Source organism: Hoplias malabaricus, chromosome 17 (genome assembly GCF_029633855.1).
Source record: "Hoplias malabaricus isolate fHopMal1 chromosome 17, fHopMal1.hap1, whole genome shotgun sequence".
NCBI lineage: Eukaryota > Metazoa > Chordata > Actinopteri > Characiformes > Erythrinidae > Hoplias > Hoplias malabaricus.
The window spans coordinates 19,746,150-19,767,298 of NC_089816.1; the positions used below are offsets into that span (position 1 = coordinate 19,746,150).

Genomic DNA, 21,149 nt, shown 5'->3' on the forward strand with positions numbered 1-21,149 from the left:
TCAACAAATTGTGTCTTCTGCATTTAACCCGTCTGCGGCAGTGAAAACACACACATTAGTGCACTAGGGGCTGTGAGCACACACCCAGAGTGCTATCTCCAGCACCCAGTCAGTGTGGAGCTCTGGGAGATGTTCTGCTGGAGAACCCTGGATCCTAGAGTTCATGTTTGTGTTCCTCTGACCTGGACCACCTCCATAAACCCTCCTGATCGAGCCCACCCTTTACGGCCGAGGTGTTCCCTAACAGCAGTGTCCTCTCTCAGAAGGATAATGCTCCACACCACATCGTTCAGGACCACTGTTCAGGAACGTTTTGAAGAACAGGACAAGTTCCAGGTGTCGACTCAACTCCAGATTCCCCAGATCTCAGTCCGGTCCAGAGTCTGTGAGACGGGTTCGGAGGTGGGCCCACCTCCACCTTGAAGGGTTTACTACTGACTTCTTGGTACTAGAGATGACAGGACGGCTTCTGAGGTCTCGTGGAGTCCATATCTCAGTGGGTCAGAGGGGTTTGGGCAGCATCAGGGGAATCTACACTATATTAGGAAGTTGGTTTTAATGTTGATTGGTGTTTATATCTGTGTGCATCTTTGCTCTTGGGGATGTTACTGAATGTCACTTCACAAATGTTACAGTCAGTAATATATGTGTGTGTGTGCGTGTGTATTCCCTGTCCTTTGTATAATTTATGGGAAGTCCACTCTGTCCCCTGGTCACTTGAAAGCATTTTAACATGTAATTGGCTTCAGAGTTGACCACAGACATAATGGGCCCACTTTAGCTGAGAGGAAGTGTGATGTCATCGCCAATAAGTACACACACACACACACACACACTGTTAGTGCCCCCGCCTCTCTGAGTACCCACTGTACATTGGGTACTCAGAGAGTACACTGGAAATTATTAGTTAATTTTGGAAGGTATTTCTACTGACAGTCACAGGTTTCCCCTCTGGAATGAAACGTATAAAGAACGTCACTGAGTTAGAAAAGAATTCCCGGTGATTTTAGGAGGTGGGTTGGTGTTAATTTCAGTAAATATTCTTGTGAATTTATCACTCTGCGTTCAGTGTGAGATGAGCTGTTGGTGGTAGGCCAAGAGTTTGCTTCTCTCTCTCTCTCTCCCTCTCTCTCTCTCTCTCTCTCTCTCTCTCTTTTCTGAGAGGATGGTAAATGAATGAGTCGTTACGGAAATGGGGAGACCCTAGAGACAAGACAGGGGCAAGGGAGAGAGAAAGAGAAAGAGAGGGACGGATGAAGGAAGGGGGGAGAGATAGGGGTAAAGGGAGGAGGAGTAAGGGTGGTGATGGTCATTTAGCCATCTCTCTCTCTCTCTCTCTCTCTCTCTCTCTCTCTCTCTCTCTGTGTCTCTTCTCTCCAGTGTTGAGTGGATGCAGCAGAAGGTGCTGGTCGGCTGAAGCTGAAGTGTCTGGACTCAGGAGTGTCTCACCTGTTGGACGAGCTCTGCCTGAACTCATAATGTTGGACTGGGTCAGCAATTTCTTCACCTACGAGACGAACAAGTCTGTGGTGGTCAAGAGACGGTCACTGGGCATCATCAACCGCATCGTCCAGGCTCTGATCATCATCTACTTCATCGTGTAAGAACTTACGCATGTGACTGTGTTTCTGATTAGAGATTTGTGATTCAGAGGAAGAGAGAAGTGAAAACTCATGAGTGTTCACTGATGCGTTGGTCCTATAACCTGGAGACTGCAGGTTTGAATCCAGAGCAATATTGGCCTCCCCATCTCTGTGCTCACAGTTCTAGCTTATGTGGCCACCTGTTGGTTGATGTGACAGATTTGTGTTTTCTTCTCTAGAGCTTTGAGCTTGTTAGTGTTTTGTCAGCAGCTGTTTGTAAAGAAGCAGTGGGTGGTGTTTAGAGTTGCTAGTGTTTGTGTGTGTGTGTGTGTGTGTGTGGTGTTTAAAGTTGTTAGCATGTGTGTGGTTTTTAGAGTTGTTAGTGTGTGTATGTGTGTGTGTGGTATTTAGAGTTGTTAGTGTGTGTGTGTGTGTGTGGTGTTTACAGTTGTTAGTGTGTGTGTGTGGTATTTAGAGCTGTTAGCGTGTGTGGGGTGTTTAGAGGTGTTAGCATGTGTGTGTGGTGTTTAGAGTTGTTAGTGTGTGTGTGTGTGTGGTGTTTAGAGTTGTTAGTGTGTGTGTGTGTGTGGTGTTTAGAGTTGTTAGTGTGTGTGTGGTGTTTAGAGTTATTGATGTGTGTGGTGTTTAGAGTTCTTAGTGTGTGTGTGGTGTTTAGAGTTGTCAGTGTGCGTGTGAGTGGTGTTTAGTCTTGTTAGTGTGAGTGTGTCTATGTGTGTGATGTTTTGTCTTGTTGTTATTGTGTGTGTGTGTGTGTGTGGTGTTTACGCTAAAAGGCGTATCCTGAGTGAATCCTGCAGCGTTCCCAACACAGTTTCCGAAACACAGATTCAGACAGACAAGGTTTCATACCTCACACACCTTAGGAGTGTGTGAAGCTGAGTGACAGGGTGTGTGTGTGTGATGCTCTTTCCCGGGTGGGCTCCAGACCCTCCTCAACCCTGAACAATATCAAGTGGTAGCAGAAGATGAATGGATTATTGGTCATTAGCTGTTTGTCCTGTGTTTGTCTTGGTGCCAGACAAGCGCTTTCTGTCAGTGTCTTACAGTTAATTTAATGCGTACATTTACCTGAGAGGCTAAAAATCTTCCTTTCTCTGTGTGTGTGTGTGCGCGCGTGTGTGTAGGTACGTGTTTCTCCATGAGAAGGCCTATCAGGACCGTGACACAGGGATCGAATCTGCGGTTATGACTAAAGTGAAAGGCTTTGGTTTCTATGATGAGAAGCTGATGGACGTGGCCGACTACGTGATGCCGCCGCAGGTTGGAATCCCTCGCACATTTTTACTTTGATCAGTTATTATTTATCATTTTAAATTCAGCTGAAAGTATAAAAAAATAATGCATTAAAAATGTGGTATTTAATTGTGTGGTGTGTGGTGCTTCACAGGGTGCCTCTGTGTTCTGCATCATCACCAGGATGGTCATCACACGCAATCAGACACACAGCCTCTGTCCTGAGGTCAGTCTCTCACCTTAGTGAAGTAATGACTTTCACATACAGAGGAAGCAAAACATTAAGAACACTTGTAGTTAAGAAGTGAGTAAAATACGGAGAGTCAGAGAAAAGTTCTGAGCTTGGCACGTCACTGACCTGAGCAGGTTTTAAACAGGTGGTCTTAATGTTTTGGCTGATGAGTGTATTATTAGTTTGCTTCATGCTTGTCTGTTTTGAAAGGACACTTCTGCTGTGGTGAAGTAACAGTGCGTCCTCGTGTTGTAGGTTGATGAGAAGTTCCACTGTGTGAGGGATGAAGAGTGTAAGAATTTAATGACCTCAAATTCAGCCAGCGGTGGGTTTTCTTTCTCATTGTTCCTTTTTTGCTCCATTAAGTTATGCCCAGGGGTTGGTGAGTGGTCAGACTCCTCTGATCATTCGGCCTGAGGTGACCCAAACACTGGGGCCAGTGAACTGCACAAAGACGCAATAACACCTGTAGGTCACAGTCTGTGAGGAGCACTGTCTGCATCTGTGAGTGGCTGGGTGAGTGTGAGAGTGGCTTGATGAGTGTGTGAGTGACTGGGTGAGTGCATGAGTGACTGGCTGAGTGTGGGGGTGACTGGGTGAATGTGTGAGTGACTGGGTGAGTTAGGGGTGACTGGGTGAATGTGTGAGTGACTGGGTGAGTGTGTGAGGGACTGGGTGAGTGTGTGAAACTATCCACAGATGAGTGTGGGAGTGACTGGGTGAGTGTGAGAGTGGCTTGATGAGTGTGTGAGTGACTGGGTGAGTGTGTGAGTGACTGGGTGAGTGTGTGAAACTATCCACAGATGAGTGTGAGAGTGACTAGGTGAGTGTGTGAGTAACTGGGTGAGTGTGGGGGTGACTGGGTGAGTGTGGGGGTGACTGTGTAAGTGTGGGGGTGACTGGGTAAGTGTGGGGGTGACTCGGTGAGTGTTTAATGTGACTGGGTGAGTGTGTGAACAAATGGGTGAGTGAATGAGTGAATAAATAAGTGAATATGAAGCTGAATATCCACAGCAGACTAAACTGTGTAATTGAGTTTCTGTCATGTAGTGGGCTCGGGTAACCGCAGTGCTTGAGTAACCCCCCTCTCACATTTGTCTAAATCTGTAACAGGAGCAGAATGGTAAGTTTCTCTGGATAAGAGCGTTTACCTAATAAATGTAAAATAAAAATTGTTTAATCTTATTCATTGACTGGAGGGTGGGGGTTTTGGAAGACCACCTACTGTTCTCTGATTGGTCACTGCCTTTTATTTTCCTTACCTGTGTTAGTCCTGTCTCTGTGTGTGTATAGGGAGGATAACAGGGAAATGTCTGACGGACGTGGAACAGTGTCAGATTGAAGGCTGGTGTCCAGCCGAGAATGACACGCTGGAGTCGTAAGAAATTCTCTCACACACACAAACACACACTCACACACATACACACATGCACACATACACACATACACACACACACACACACACACACACACACACCAAATCTTTGTTATATCATTATATGATATATAATCTATAATGAATCATTATAGATTCAGTAGGTGTTTATATGTTGTCAATCAATCAATCAATCAAATTTTATTTATATAGCGCTTTTCACAACAAAAAGTCGTCACAAAGCAGCTTTACAGAGATCCGGGTCCAAGCCTCCTATGAGCAAGCCAGGGGCAACAGTGGCAAGGAAAAACTCCCTCAGCACACGAGGAAGAAACCTTGGAAGGAACCAAGACTCATACGGGGAACCCATCCTCCTCGGGTCGACACCGGAGACACAACAGAGAACAGAAGTAAAAGTGGAATGATGACAGATGAAGGGGTTATAGTAATATAAATGTAGTATATTAGTGATGATGGAGAAGCGGAAAAGAAAATGATGAGGATGATGATATTAGTGATGTAAGAGTCTGATGAAGGAGGAGGTGATCAGGGATTCTGTGTGAGTTAAAATTAGGTGCAGAGTTAATCTGAGATAAAACAGCATGGCCAAGCATGATAGTGTAGATGAGACAAGGCCAGGATCTTGTACAGGATACACAGGGGCTTCCACGGGTCAGGCAAGAGGACCCAGCGACAGACAGCGTGATGGCGGTTACTAGAAAGCTAACTAAAAATGCTGTAGCTATGGTGATATGACAGGGTTAAAACAGAACAGTGATAATATGAAAACCCGCCCGAACACCAATAGAGAAGGAGTAACCTGAAAGTGAGTGATTAACCAAAAGCTTGTTTGAGCTTTGTGTACGTGACGGGCGATAAGGTATGAGAAGTTCAGTAAGATACTGCAGGCCTAAACCATTTAGAGATTTATAAGCTAAGAGGAGTATTTTATAGTCAATGCGAAATTTTACAGGTAGCCAGTGTAGGGACGAGAGAACTGGGGTGATATGTTTGAATTTTCTAGCTCTAGTGAGCACCCTGGCTGCTGTATTTTGAACTAACTGAAGCTTGTGTAACGCTTTGCACGAGCTCCCTGCCAGGAGCGCATTGCAGTAGTCTAGACGTGACGTTATAAAAGCATGCACTAGTTTCTCTGCATCTTTTAATGATAAAATATGCCGAATTTTGGCAATATTGCGTAGGTGGAAGAAGGCGGTTTTGACTGTATTGGATATGTGGGTATCAAATGTGAGAGTCGAATCAAAGGCTACCCCTAAGTTTTTAATGATGGCATTGTGTTTTACTGTTGAATTATCAAGATTAATAGCAGCATTTCTGAGTGAATGTATCTGAGTATCTGTACCTAGTAACAAGACTTCAGTTTTATCAGAATTTAACATGAGAAAATTTTGCATCATCCAGTCTTTAATTTCAGTTAGACATTCTGTTATTTTATGTAGACAAGCAACATCATTAGGTTTGGCTGATATATACAGTTGTGTGTCATCAGCATAACAGTGGAATTGAATCCCATGCTTACGGATTAGTCTACCCAGTGGCAGCATGTAGAGTGTGAACAATACAGGGCCAAGCACTGATCCTTGTGGAACACCATATTTAACTAAAGTATGATTAGAGGATTTATTATTCAGATAAACAAATTGATAACGATCAAATAAATAAGATCTGAACCAAGAGAGGGCAGATCCTTTTATTCCTACCAGATTTTCCAGCCTATCAAGAAGCATCACATGATCTATGGTATCAAACGCTGCACTAAGGTCAAGCAGCACCAGAATAGAGATATAGCCCTTATCATGTGAAAGGAGTAAGTCATTAGTTACTCTTGTTAGATCCGTTTCTGTGCTGTGATTTGGTCTAAATCCAGACTGAAAAATGTCATGAATGTCATTGTTTTGTAGATAAGAGCACAACTGCTGTGACACGACTTTTTCTAGAATCTTAGCAATAAAAGGGAGGTTTGATATTGGCCTGTAGTTTGCGAGTACAAGAGGGTCAAGATTGGGTTGTCTTAATAATTGGTTTGATTACCGCTAGTTTCAGAGGTTTTGGTACATATCCAATGTTGAGGGATGAGTTTATTATTGTGAGCAATGGTCTAATGACTTTAGGTAAAATTTGTTTAAATAATTGTGTTGGTACAGGATCCAGTAAGCATGAAGTTGATTTAGATGAGCTAATTAAACTAAGCAAGTCATTTTCATTGACAGAATTCAAGTAGTCTAAGTGCACCTCAGAGCTGGCGGGGGGTTCATCAACAAAAGCCGATGTGACTTTGGACTGATTTTGGATTTTGAGGCGAATGCAATCAATTTTATCATTAAAAAACCTCATAAAGTCATTGCTACAGAAATCAGAGGGGACAATGGGGTTGATTTCCTTTTTTTGCCAATTAGATTTGATACAGTGCTAAAAAGGAATCTAGGGTTGTCTTTGTTGTTTTCTATAAGGGAAGAGATGTACTGTGATTTGGCTTTAGATAAGGCATGTTTGTAGTCGGTGAGGCTGTGCTGCCATGCAATTCGGAAACATTCTAGTTTTGTGTGTCTCCATTTACGTTCATGGTTACGAGCAGCCAGTTTTAATGCACGCGTGCTGTCACTGTACCATGGAGCAAGCCTTTTCTCTCTAAATTGTTTGGTCTTGACTGGTGCAACACTATCTAGGTTTGTACACAATAAGTATTGTAGGTTGTTTGTAATGAGCTCAAGGTCATTTGGGTGAGTTGGAAAAGAAATGGTGGTAAGGTCTGGAAGGTTGTTGATAAAATCACTAACTGTTGAGGATGTTATAGTGCGCTTTCTAATATAGCGTGGTTGTGGACAAATATCAAAGTTTAACGCAATTTCATATGTGATTAGATGGTGATCAGAGATGGTCTCATGTAGTGAGAGATTGGATAGATTCTTTATCTCAATGCCCCGTGTTAACACTAGGTCCAATGTGTGTTTGCATTGATGACTGGGCCCAGTAACATTCTGAGTGAACCCTAGCGCATCCAAAATTGATTCAAATGCAATTTTAAGTGGATCATGGTCCTTCTCAAAGTGAATATTGAAATGACCAACAATTAAGACCTTTTCTGAAACGATAACTACACTTGAGAGAAAATCTGCAAATTCACAAAGAAATTCTGTATAAGGGCCAGGAGGACGATAGATTGTGATGAGCATAAACGAGTGCTGCCTTTTTGTTGCAGTGACTTTAAGAGTAAGTACTTCAAAGGATTTAGTATCATAACTAGATTTTTGTGTTGTGTCAATGGTAGGGTCATAAATTGTGGCTACACCACCACCACGACCAGATGTTCGTGGGCAACTGTAATAGCTCAAGCCAGGGGGAGTGGACTCATTTAGGGCAATGTATTCATTGGGTTTAGCCCATGTTTCGCAGAGACATAATGCATAGAGTTTGTTATCAGTAATAATATCACAGACAGTGAGTGCTTTGGATGTTAGAGATCGTATATTTAAAAGCCATAATTTAATGCTGGAAGTGCTGAAATATTGCGTTCGCTGCAGTGCCTTGGTGTTAATTCTAATTAGGTTGTTAAAACTGATTTTTAGGCGTTTGTGATAACAAGCTTTGCGGGGAACAGACACAGTCTCAATGCTGAAAAATTTATTAGCGTTAATCAGAGTGGGTGATATGGACATGCTACTCATCATACTAGCAGTAGAGAGATGGTCAGGAGGAACATTAGGAATTTTAATATTACTTACCTGCTCACTATCCATTCCACCTACCTGACTGATGTGACTGGGAATGACCAGTCAGTTCTGGCGCAGAACCACCTCAATGTTCTCAGAGAGAACTACGGATCCTAGACGGCTCAGATGAAGCCCATCCCAACGATACAGGGCCGGACGCTCATGAAAGCACTCCCAGTTGTTGACGTAGTCCACGCCGACAGAGTCGCACCAATCCAGGAGCCAGGAGTGGAGCCCGAAGAGCCTGCTAAACGCCTCGCATCCTCGACGGTAGGTGGGCAGGGGGCCAGAGACGATGATCCTAGCATCCGTCTTCTTCCGAGCGGTATCCAGAAGCTAACGGTAGTGCTCCTTCAGGACCTCGCTGCGGCGGGCGGAGATGTCGTTCGTTCCCCACGTGGAGAACGACGGTGCCGAAGTCCTCGCGCTGCCGAAGCGCCGACAGAAGCCGCCTGGCAACGTCCAGGACACGTGCGCCTGGGAGACAAGACACGGTTGCATTACTCTTTATCCCCGGCACTTTTAAATGTCTAGCTATTGAATCACCAATAATAAGAACACCATCCTGTTTAGTCTTCGGTGCTGGAGCAGGTGCAGGTGAAGGCCAGGAGCCTCAAACTGGCTGCGGTGGAGGGGGGGACGGCCTCTTCTTCCCACGCCCATGCTGGCGCTCCCATCCCGGTGCAGGCGTGTAGATGGGTATCCCCGCGAAACGCCACGGCAGAGGAGCCGGAGAGGCGACGGCCACGTAGGAGGAGTTGCGGGCTGCCTCGAGTCTCATCTTCTCCCGCTGGAGCTCCGTCTGCTTCTCCAAGAGACGCTGAATCCAGCGACCGAGCTGCTCGAGCTCCGCGCCGAGCTCAGAAAGGGCTCGTTCCTCGGCAGGCGCCATGAAGAGAGAAAAATAAACATAATATGAAATAATATGTACGAAAAAAATGAAGTTAAGAAGCACGGTGGGTTAGGAATGATGAAGACAGCACACTAGGATAAGCAATGCCAAAGAATATGCAATAGAGATTGTAAATAAACGTCTAGAGGACTAAAACAGCGACAAACAGCAAACAATTTCAAATCAAGCACGCGAGTAGTCAGCCGGAAGTGACGTACCTGTTGTGCATTTTTAATGCATTAAAGGTGACGCATGCAAAACTTTTTGCATGCTTTTGTATTTCCACTTGGGTCTCTACTGCTCCTATAAACACTCCAAGTGTGAAAAAAACATCCATCCATTTTCTGTGAGTCAGTTGAAAATCATATACTTCTACGAGTCGTTTGAAAAGGTCCCTTATTGTGATGTCACAATAAGGAAATTTGCATAGAACCACCCTGGTACTACCCCTAACCTGCATAATGGACATGGGCTAGATGGGGCGTGGTCAGCAACAGCTTATTTGCATAAAAGTGACAGAGCCCTTAAACAGCATGTTCTGAAAGAGACTGGAACTGGTGAGAACAGAGCTGGTGATATCTCTATGTGAGAGTGACTTTTTGCAAAGAACTTGAACAGGTTTTGTAGCCCATAGACCCATTATAACTGGTTTAAAAAAACTGGTTAAGGTATAATATGTCCCCTTTAAAGCCTGTTAAAAGCACCTCACCTGCCTGTTAAGGACTGGTCTGTAAAACACCTATTTAAACACACCCCAGAGGAGATGGACATGGACGTGGCCCAAGGTCTCTTTCACAGCACTTGTATAATCCCAGAGCACCAGAACTGTGTCAGTTTCACCTGTTGTTTGCAATGATCTTTTTCAGGGAGGCCATGGACATTGCCAACTTTACAATCTTCATCAAGAACACAATACGCTTTCCACGCTTTAACATCACCAGGTGAGTAGTTGAAACACATGCACCAGAGCAAGCAGTGTCCAGTAAGTAGAGTCAGGAGAGTCAATGGTTTAATGGCGATTTTCCACTGCATGGTATCTACTGGACTTGGCTCTACATACTTTTTCACCAGTGGTCCCAGGTCGCTTTTCCACTTCCACAGCTCCCCCCTGAAATGTATCAGGTGTCGTCTCAAACCCTGTCTCTAATGGGAACAGTGGGCTTTGGAAACCACAACAACGGCGGTGGTAACTTTAAGCGGTGTTTACTCATGTTTTATTGGCGTGTTGTTGTTTTTGTTATTGTTTGGGATGGAACACAGCTCCGTCATCAGTTCAGACAGATCAGTAGAGTTTGTTCATTTTGAACCTCTTAAAAAGACCACGGTGTAATTTTACGAGCTGCTGTCGTGAGTCGGATAAAAACAAATGTGATCTCTGCTGCAGCTGGAGATTACACAGATTATACAGAGTTGGTGCTGGACGTCTGCGTTGCGTGGCATTGAGTGATGACTCTCTCTGGACAATCAGTGCTCTGCAAGGTTTACACGCCACGGTTTAGTCCCTACTCAGCTTGCTCTGAACCACGAGAGAACAGCCACTAAACAAGAACCCGTGTTCCTGGTGGAACACAAAAAGGCAGTCAAGCCTTGCCAGGTAGGTACCATGCAGTGGAAAAGCTCCAGCAGGTAGCCGATTCGAGAGAGAAAAATTAATATTGCCCTCTCTGTGTGAGTTGGATGGCCCTCCTCTCTCCCCACATAAGCCAGTGCTAATATCTGTTGGTTGACATACAGTTCTGGGTAATTAGGGCTCTCCTTCAAGTGTGTTGAGCTGTCCAGGAAGCTTATGCTACTCACCCTCCCAGCTTCAGCATGACTGTGTAACTGGGGTAGACTTGTAGAAGTCTTACACATAATTCATCTCTAACCTGGAATTTGCTCTTCATCTCAGAGGGAATATCAAAATGAATACATCGACACAATGTGTGTTTGACCCGATGAAAGACCCATACTGCCCCATCTTTAAAGTGGGAAAAGTGATAGAGTACGCCAGAGCCAATTACATGAAGATCATGAAGGAAGTTGAGTAATGCACATCTCTCTCTCTCTCTCTCTCTCTCTCTCTCATCATTTGTTTTTGATAATATACTTAGTTTGAGCCTTGAAACAGTGAATGTGCAGATTTCCTTTCCGAAAAAAATCTGTTCTGAAGTAAACCCGTGATGCTGAAGTTTAGTAGCGCTTACAGACACTGTTTACATGTTTGTTTCTGTGCGTGTGTGTGTGTGTGTGTGCATCAGGGAGGAGAGATTGGGATTAATATAGGCTGGAATTGTGATCTGGACTTGGGAGAGGAGCAGTGCCAACCCAAATACAGCTTTACAGAACTAGACTTCAAAAAACAAACCTTCTCCAAAGGTTATAACTTCAGGTAATGATTCGGTACATGAACAATTAACACTAAACACACACACGCATACACACACAGAAGATCAGTTGTCCAGACTCGCAGACACACACTGCACAATCATATTAATAATATACATGTTTCTTTTTTCATTTTAGGTTTGCAAAATATTACATGACAGAAGACGGCCGGGAGTTTCGGACACTTCACAAAGCATTTGCCATCCGCTTTGACATACTTGTGTCTGGAAATGTGAGTGTGTGTGTGTGTGTGTGTGTGTGTGTGTGTGTGTGAGAGAGAGAGAGAGAGAGAGAGAGAGAGAGAGAGAGAGAGAGAGAGAGAGAGATTGTGTAATTCTGTTCATATTTTTCTAGGCTGGAAAATTTTACATAGTCCCAACACTGATCAACATTGTAGCAGCTTGCACCTCAGTGGGTTTGGTAAGATCACACACACACACACACTCTCTCTCTCTCTCTCTCTCTCTCTCTCTCTCTCTCTAGAATGTTAATGGTAATTTTCATTGGCTGCAGGCAACAATTTTCTGCGACATCATTCTGTTAAACTTCCTGAAAGGATCGGAGCAGTACAAGGCCAAGAAATTTGAGGAGGTGAGTTTTTGTCTGTGTCTGAAGCGTCCTGAACACTGTGGGCTGAGGGAGGAAGGCGTTGTGTTGTGTCTGGATCGAGTGTCTTTATTAAACTCTGCATGCTGAGGTTCCTCTGCTGGATCATTTGCTGCAAGGGAGTGTAGATATATCCTTCACTGCTTTCATTTCCCATTATCCTATATGTCAGCGTGGTCAGCAGCACTGGTCAGAGGAGAACAGCAGTGAAGTGGTGCTTCTGCCTCATGTTTCTGTGCAAATGGAAGTTAGCTTGATCGTCATATTTGATTTCTGAGCAGAAATAATTAGGTCAACACAGATCTCTCACTCCAGTATCTCCAAAGACTCACAGATATAGCAGTCGGGTCGAGATTCGTCTCTTGAACAAAATGAAGCGAGTTCACTAAAAACAAAGACATAAACACAGTAAAAGTATTTGTTCTAAAAAGTAGTCGCTGTGTTGTGAGTGAGTGAAGAACAGTGTGTCTCCAGATGTTTCTCCTGATCGTATGGATTTGTTAAATCTACAGCACACTTCATTCACAATGAAGTATTTATTAACCTCTGACACTAGGCACTGGACGATCACCTCAGATAACACTGGACTGTCACCAGGAGAGATGTGGAAAGGGTTAAACACATTCACACTCACACACACACACACACACATATACACACACACTCAGTATAATGGGGGCTTTATTGCATTATTGGGGGATAAAAGCTTAAAAGTTTTGCACAGTCATATATATATATATATATATATATTCTCTTCTCTCTCTCTCTCTCTCTCTCTCATTCTCTCTCTCTCTCTCTCTCTCTCTCTCTCTCTCTCTCTCTCTCTCTCTCTCTCTCTCTCCCAGGTATCTGGTTCCCTTCACTGGTCAGAGAGTCATAAACTCTTTAAGCATCAGGGGAGTCAGACCACGATTAAAGAGGCGAAGAGCTCGGATGATTCAGAACGTGATTCTATTGGACATTACCAGGCGTGAGTGACCAGGGGGTGGACAAAACACTTGCTTTTAAATGTGCTCAGGTGTGAGAGCTGTGATGGAAATTGTTTTATAATATAGTGAACAGCGATGTGTGCAACATCAGAGAAGAGAAACTGCGGCGGCTGTTCATTTCTCCTCAGTAAAATAATGTAAGATCATAATTGAATGTAATAATATAATAAAGCCTTATTGATCCCTAAGGAGACTGCAGTGCTACAGCAGCAGTTAATTGCACATAAACAAATGTGCTTCAATCAAAAGTTAAAGGGCTGGGAAAGAGAGTACAACATTTTTTTAATCATCAGTAAGGGATCATCAATAAGAATATAATTATATTACATTATTATAATATCTGTAATTCCTCTCTGTGCTGTTACTTTAGCTAATCACCTGAAAGCATGTCCCTTGGTGCTTTTACCCAGTTACAAATTGAAATAGAGGCTGTAAAAGATAAGAGGTTTTTATTTTTGTGTCCTTTTTATATATTTATTTTTATTTTTATGTATTTATTTATTTATTTGTATTCTTATTTTTTCCCCACACTTTCCTGTACCCTCCACTCAATGGATAACTTATAGATTAAAAATCATGGTGACCTTTTCACATCATCAGAGAAATTGATTAAAGTAGCAGCAAGTGTTAAACTCTATATAGTGATGTGAAAATCGTTTTCTGCCTCGGTCCAATAACTAATGCTTAGTTTATTGTTTAAAGACATATTTTATTGTTTTAGTTTATTGTTTAAAGACACATAAAGAAAGTGCATATTTGATGCTCAATTACAGATCATTTCCTCAGTTTAACACATGACTAAAAATCAAATGTTTAAAGGTTTGGCTGGACATTGGGGGATTGGGGAGACAGCGAGTCTGAGACAGAACTGGTGCTCCAAGCAGCAAAGACCAAGGCTCTTGGAGTCTCCTTTTGGATGGATTGAATAAAGTCGGAAAAAATCTAAGATTAAAATCTGAAAAAAAATCTGAAAAACTTTTTTTTTTAAAAAAGTCAGAATAATTCAGAGAATAAAATCTGAATATTTTGCTGCACATATAATGAGGCAGACACAACTGCAGTGTAACTGAGGAATGCAGCGTATTGCTGAAGCCTTACTATGGTATATATTTCAGGAATAAATATTCAGTCAGGGCCAGATCAGGGCTAGATTGCTATTAGTATTTGAACTATTCAGAAGAGGGTGTGTAGTTTCTTAGGAGACAATTAATGATCACAAAAATGATGGATCCAGAGGAACTTCAGCATGCCACGAGGCTCAATCGCGTTATGGCTTATGGATAAACTAAAGCTGTATCACAGTCAGCAGCTGCACTGTCGGGGTTAGTCGTCATGTTCACTTCACTTTACTGGTCCTTAACTCTGATGAGTTAATGCATTAATTACTCTCTCTTCACGTTTCCTTAATATAAAGTGCTACAGAACAATTTTATTCACTCGAGATAATTCACAAGAAAACCAGAAAATCCAGTTTGTGTGACATGGTCAGGGAAACAACATCAATACAAACTGCTTCTTCAACCAGGCACAGTGTTCAGTATCAATACAACATCCTTTAACACTTATCACTGTTTTATCTCCATTTATTACAATACAATCCATTTACCCTTCTGTCCCTGAGAATCACAAACTTCTTCTGTTTTCACTGAAGTCTGTGGCATTTCCATCCATGACATCTCCCCATCTTTTATTAGTGAACAATTACATGAAAATTAAAGAGAATAATCTCACAGTTAATATATACAGTACCAGTCAATAGTTTGGACACAACTCCTAATCAGTGATTGGTGGAGTAGAGCTAGTGTATAGAGCTGTGTACCAGCCCCTACCTCTGCACAGTTACAGTCTCAGACACATTAAGAAGGGAGCGGTTCTACAGATTAACTCTCGACGAGGCCACAGCTGTTCACTGAAAACCGTTCCAGGTGATGACCACATGAAGCTGACTGAGAGAACGGAGAGAGTGTGCAAAGCTGTCTTCAAAGTAACGGGGGGCTACTGTGAAGAGTCTAAAGTATAAAACATGTTCTGGTTTGATTAACGTTTGTTTAATTACTACATAATTCCGTATGTGTTCCTACATAGTCTTCCACATTCATTTACAACGTAGAAAATAATAAAAAACCATTGAATGAGAAGATGTCCAAACTTTTGACGGGTGCTGTACAATCACAACATGTGGAAAACGGCCCAAAACAAAGAAAACCCTCCCTCAGTGGGTGTGTCCAAACATTTGACTGGTACTGTATATTTAAATGCATTTACCAAAAGAAAAATTTCACAACCTGCACAAAAACCATGAATAATACAAATGTTTCATGTTATAGAAACGCCACTTTCATCTAACGGGGTTTAAAGGGTCCTCAGAGTTATGAAAGTTTATATTTTATTCTGTGTATTTCTTTACTACACCTTTTCCATATAATGTGCTTAAAAGAGGATTGCATTTGACCCCTATTTTCAAAGTGTAATCCATAATCGGCGCTGGAGAGTGGTCAGGTTTGAAGCAGCGTCAGCTTTTGAAGGTAGACGGGTCCATTCAAAACCACCGTTCAACAGTTCTGACTCTAGATTCTCTAGAATAAGGAGGATTTTACAACAAACCAGAGCACTCTCAAGGACAGTGTTTACATATGAACCCTTTAGTAATGCAGAAATGTTGAAAAAATTGTTAAATTATTAAGGAAATTATTATTATAATTTTTTTTTTCATTTTTAGCAGTTTACATTCGCACAAGTTAATAAACTGCCCTCTTTCTTGCTGTGTGTTATCGTGAGTTATTCCACATCAGTCTGGCCCCTGTGCCCCTGTAGAGCAAGAACTGACCAGTGTTTGACCGCTCTGTATTCATCCTCGTTGTTCAGCACAGAAGTGCATTAAAGTTGTATGTTGTTGTAGAACTGCGCTGGAACTCGAGTGGCATGTGGTTCCTGGGTTAAAACACTTCATGGCAGCCGAGTGCTTGCCCCAAGCTCTGCTTCAGATTAGGACATAGAGCTCCTGAACTTGATGGTGGAGCTGGATATTTGTGGAAGTTTAAGTTTAGACTTTCGTTTAGTCTTGGACTTAAGGGCCACAAACCAGTTGGGAGCAGAGGAGCGAGGCTGTGGCTCTGGACAGCCGTCTTCACCTTCGTTGTCCAAGTCACTTTCATCATCGTCATCTCCTTCTTCATAATCTTCTTCATCTTCTTCGTCATCAGAATCGTCGTCGTCGCCCTCGGGGAGAATGAGGGGCGGCAGGTAGACCACTTCCTCTGAAAAACGCACTTGCCGCGTGTTCTCCACACGCCTCTGAGGGAAGAGACAAGAACAGTGTAAATCATACACAGGTCAGATGAGGTTTATCCCTAATTAAATCTGCTATTTTTAGTGACCAATATCTGTTTACTTGTGTTGATTTGAGTTTAACACCCTGGAATTTTCATTCATTCACTCATTCTCTGTAAGTGATTCATCCTGATCAGGGTTGAGGTGGGTTCGAAGCCCTCCTGGAGTCACTGAGTGCAAGACAAACACAAGACACACTCGAGGCCCAGAAATGGATTAAGTGGAAAAGAATGTGAATGAATGAATGAATGAATGAATGAATGAATGAACACACACTCAGACACTCAAACACTCACACCTATGGACAGTGTCATACACTCATCCAGTAACTCAAACTCACATCAGTGAACAGTTTCAACCCATCACTCACACATCAACATGCGTGTGGACTGTGGGAAGAAAAGAAGAACACCCGGAGGAAACCCACACCAACACAGGGTGAACGCACAACCTCAGGACCCTGGAGCTGTGCGACTGCTCAGAGTAAAGTGCAGCGGCCCAGATATAGTGAGTGTGAGACACAATATCACAAACCTCTCGTACCTTTTTAACCATCGTTTCTGTGGAGTCCTGGTGGGTGGAAGATGGTGGAGAGGAGGCAGAGTAACCAGGGGAAAGGCTCAGAGCCGGAGCCGGATGGAGAGGGTAGAGCGATATCATCTCATTATCTCTCAACTCAACCTCCTGTTCTCTGTCTGCTCTTCCTTCATCGCTGGATGCAGTCCCCAGGGTGTAGTGTCCTCTCTTTCGGTTCAGAGACCCCTGTGTCCTCCCAGAGGAACTCTCCTTCGGCTGGGGGTCATTAGAAAATAGGAAGAGTAAGAATGTACAAGGATGTTACTGTGGGAAGGCCAAGTTAGTGACCGTTTCCTGACTGCGGTATGTGACAGTAGACCTCAAGGCACTGGAGTGATCAGTTACAGCTAGAAAATCTTTTTTTTATTTGTTTTTTATTGAATGTACACACTGTAAGTTCCACCTGTTCGCCAGGAGCCCCCTCCCCACACCAATCAACTCATTTATTTAACTGAATATATATTATGTTTATTATTATGTATTTAATTCATTCATTTATTGTCTATAACCCTTATCCCAACAGCAGATTATCTCATGGATTGAAGGCCCATCTCTTTCTGAGTTTTTGTTGAAATGCATTGTATTTGCACTTATGCTCTGCTTGACTCCTTATATTCTTTCACTGAAGGTATAAACACATACAGCACTAAGCAAAAGCCATTTTGCACAGTTCTATGTGTATTAACACTGACAAGGTGTTCTCTGTTTTCCTTTTTAGGGGCAGCACTGGCTCCTGTTTTGGCAGTGTGGACATTTTAGACTCTAACCTATGTGTACTAGTTAGAACACAAGCTAGGTCTTTTGTATGTCACTCTGGGCAAAAGCATCTGCTAAATGCTGTAAATATAAATGTAAATGAACTTAGTTGTTTTATAAAGGATTTAATTTTTCAGAATTTGGTTGATGTCTTTTCTGTATGGTGCTCAACATACTGCACAAGTTAAAGTCTCACCTGAATGTACGACAGGTCCAAAAGGGTGAGAACGTCTCCCCGCATCCTCTCGGGTGGCGTACATCTTGGGTTGGATAGTTGTGATTGGTCGAGACTCTGTTCACTGGTCAGTGGCTGATGAACACTTGTATCTGCTGTGTTTAAGGAAAGGTTTTGATGAGTGTCCACAGACTGGGGTTGGTGATTTATTTGCTGCTTGCTTTCTGATTGGCTGAGACTCAGGTCCATGCACTGGTGCTGGTCCGAACCGAAGCTAAAGACTTCTGACTGTCCCTTGAAGAACTCAAAGGTCTGAGAGAGCAGATCGGAGTCTGACGTCTGTGTTTGGATGAAACTGGGTTCCGTGATGTCCATGTCTTGCTGGAGACTTTCTGAGTTCATGTGTGATGGAGTTTCTCTCAGATCTCTGTGATCCCATTGGCTGCCTGAGGTCTGTACTCTGTGAGGTGATTGGCTAATATTGCTGCATGGCTCTGTCATTGTGTCTTGGGTGAGGATGGTGGTCTCTGAATGGCTGATGGTGTTGGATTTGAAGAACTTGGCCCATTCCTCACCAGTGAAAATCTCTTCCATAAGGTTAATGGAGCCAAAAGAAAACATGGGTTCACTGTAAGAAAAAGAGCAGGATTGTGGAGAAATGAATTGGCTCCTGTAAGATGCTCATTGATCTGAATTCTCACTCGCACCACAGTTTGTTTGTGTTAAATTCTCACGGTCTCTTTGACTAACTTTAATATCCTTAAACTGTTCCAGTTCCAGTCCCTCTCTGTGTTACTCTACAACACTTACACAGAGGGTGTGTTAGTTTCTGCTGAGATTGGCAGAAATATTTTCTTGAAGATGACAGCTGTGGAATGATAATCACGTCTGATTCATACTTTGGCAGAGAGGCTCTACGTGTACTTACCTCAAGGGATCCATGAGGCTGGGAGGGGCTTCTTCAGGCCCACTGTTGATCTGTTGGTGCTGGACGATCCTTTCATCCTCAGTAAGTGTGATGCTTGTGTTGCTTCCATTGGAGTGGGTTGGGACTTGACAGAGGTTGCTCTAAATAAAAAATATACATTGAACAGAAATATTCAAGCTATTGACAGTAAGGTTTGAGATGTGTTTGTCTGGAAAATATTTGTATAAAACGAATATAAATGTTGTTTTAAAAAGGTCTCATTAAATACACCCTCAAAATATAAAGAAAGCACTGTAGCATCTCAGTTTCCATCTGATTCATGCTGTTGAAAGTAATGGCTTGAGAACATACAAAATTGTGGGTTTAGTGGTGTATGGTGATTGTTATTTATTATTAATGTGTCTATCTATAAAAACAGTTGTGGGTTGAAGACTTAATTTATTGAACTATTAAAATTGCTTTAAATAGTTTTTTTCTTAATGAATTGCTTTTTACTGTATTAGTTTTTGATTCCATTTTGACTAATAAAACTCTTTAAAAAATGCAACAAAGAAAAAAATTGGATCCCAAACTTACTGTAGCCACATTCGTCTCTTGTTTCTGTTTGGCATCTCTTTCTTTCTTGTGCCTCTCCTTCCATCTTTCCTTCACCTTTTGCGTCCATCTCTTCTGTCCTGGATCGTTCACTTTTCTTTTGCTTGATCTTGACGTTTGCAGTCGTTTTGTTTTTTCAGGAACATCGTTACTGTCCCCTACAGGTTCACCTGAAATGCCTCTGTGTCCTTCTGACGCTGTCCAGCCCGGGGTGGGTGATGTGGGTGAAGGTAGGTCTGTGGAGTTGAGGGTGCTACAGCTGTCATTGCTCATGTTCCTTCGCTGTAAATATTTCAGCTGCTTTCTCTCCCATTTAGGAATCACAGCGTCATCAGTGGGAGAAAAGACGTCTGATGCTGCACTGCTGTTTGTAAGACCCTGGTCTGGTGTTCTTGGTTCGGGAGTAGCTTTGACAGACTGTATGGAGAGAGGTTCAGTAGGTGACTGAAGACTCCACTGACTTTGTACATTGGTCCAAATGGAGGGGGTTTCTTGCTGCTTGATGCCCATGGAATGACCGAATTGATAAACCAGGGATGAACTTTCTGCAGACCCTCCATCCAACTTTAAGGCTGGAGAAGTACCTTGACCTTGTGTGCTCCTCTCAGCAGGAGTTTGGAGCTTCAACCTTTGAAGCATAGACTGCAACAAAGACTGAGTGTCTGAAACAGAGCTTGACTTGGACATTTTGAAAGTGAAAGACTGGCTTACATGTTATACGCACTTTCACAATGGTCCGTCACCACAAAACTAAAGTATCACATAACACACCTACTCATGTTGTCCACATACACAAGGCCAAAAACGAAAGCGACATCGTATCCTGAGGCACAGCAGATAAATGTTAAAGTCTCACTTACGTCTTTGGGTTCTTACATCATGCTGAGGCTCAGCTTCAAACAACTGCTGATGGCCTCTATAACCTCACAACTTCCCTTTGAGCGACTTCAGAGCAGTCAGAGATACTCCACAGCAGTGAAATCTATTCTGCTTTTCTCAGGAATAGAATTTCCTTTTGATACCTATTCGAAGCATCTGAGCATGCCTGAGAAACTTGTGTGTGTGTGTGTGTGTGTGTGTGTGTGAGAGAGAGAGAGAGAGAGAGAGAGAGACTACAATGAGTGGTGTGTTCAGCTATGACAGACCCAGACATACAAGAAAGACAAGTGTGTCAAGTGTGACATCTCTTGTTCTCTAGAGCCATCTCTTCATCTCTCTTTCTCTTTATCTTCACTGTCACTGCAAACCTGTACCTCTGTATAAATTTGCTTTAGAATATATGAAACTACAATACAAAAAAAAAGTGGAATGGGGTTTTTAGCCAAACATTCTCAGATAAAGTCTCTAGGAACAACAACAAAAAAAAGCTGAAATGCCCTTTATCAAGGAACCTGACCCCCACTTGCTTTTGGGTTTGTTTGTTTGTGTGTGTGTGTGTGTGTGTGTGTGTGTGTGTGTGTGTGTGTGCGCGTGTGTGTGTGTGTGTGTGTGTGCGTGTGTGTGTGTGTGTGTGTGTGCGTGTGTGTGTGCATGTGTGTGTGTGTGTGTGTGTATACGCGTCTGTGTGATTACTTATTGTGTGTGGGTGTGTGTTCTCTGCTAAGAATGTGTTAAATCTGCTGGTGGCTTTCTACAGCAGAGGTCTCTGCAAAGGATCTTTAGGTAAGGCAAGGCAAGGCAAGGCAAATGTATTTATGGAGCACCTTTCACACACAAGGGCATTTTAAACTGCTTTACAGAGTGACACGTAACAGTGAAAAG

At 42.8% G+C, this 21,149-nt stretch overlaps 1 protein-coding gene across 4 annotated transcripts; it reads left to right on the plus strand.

Moving 5' to 3' along the window:
* Window positions 1-1,375: 1,375 nt before the first annotated feature.
* p2rx3a (purinergic receptor P2X, ligand-gated ion channel, 3a) lies at window positions 1,376-19,843 on the plus strand. Of its 4 annotated transcripts, none has more exons than XR_010795934.1 (15): window positions 1,376-1,600; window positions 2,729-2,864; window positions 2,992-3,063; window positions 3,325-3,394; window positions 4,363-4,447; window positions 9,934-10,008; window positions 10,959-11,088; window positions 11,308-11,438; window positions 11,573-11,666; window positions 11,789-11,854; window positions 11,948-12,025; window positions 12,886-13,010; window positions 18,774-18,875; window positions 19,529-19,618; window positions 19,706-19,843. XR_010795934.1 is itself a non-coding variant. In XM_066648989.1 (13 exons), exons 1-13 carry the CDS (start codon window positions 1,479-1,481, stop codon window positions 18,808-18,810), a joined length of 1,221 nt encoding a protein of 406 aa, XP_066505086.1. In that variant the 5' UTR covers window positions 1,376-1,478; the 3' UTR covers window positions 18,811-18,906. The 4 variants fall into 4 exon arrangements, 2 of the variants coding, with proteins under 2 accessions (XP_066505086.1, XP_066505085.1); XR_010795935.1 differs by having other exon boundaries at window positions 19,553-19,618; XM_066648989.1 differs by lacking the exons at window positions 19,529-19,618; window positions 19,706-19,843 and having other exon boundaries at window positions 18,774-18,906.
* The last annotated feature ends 1,306 nt before the right edge of the window (window positions 19,844-21,149 follow it).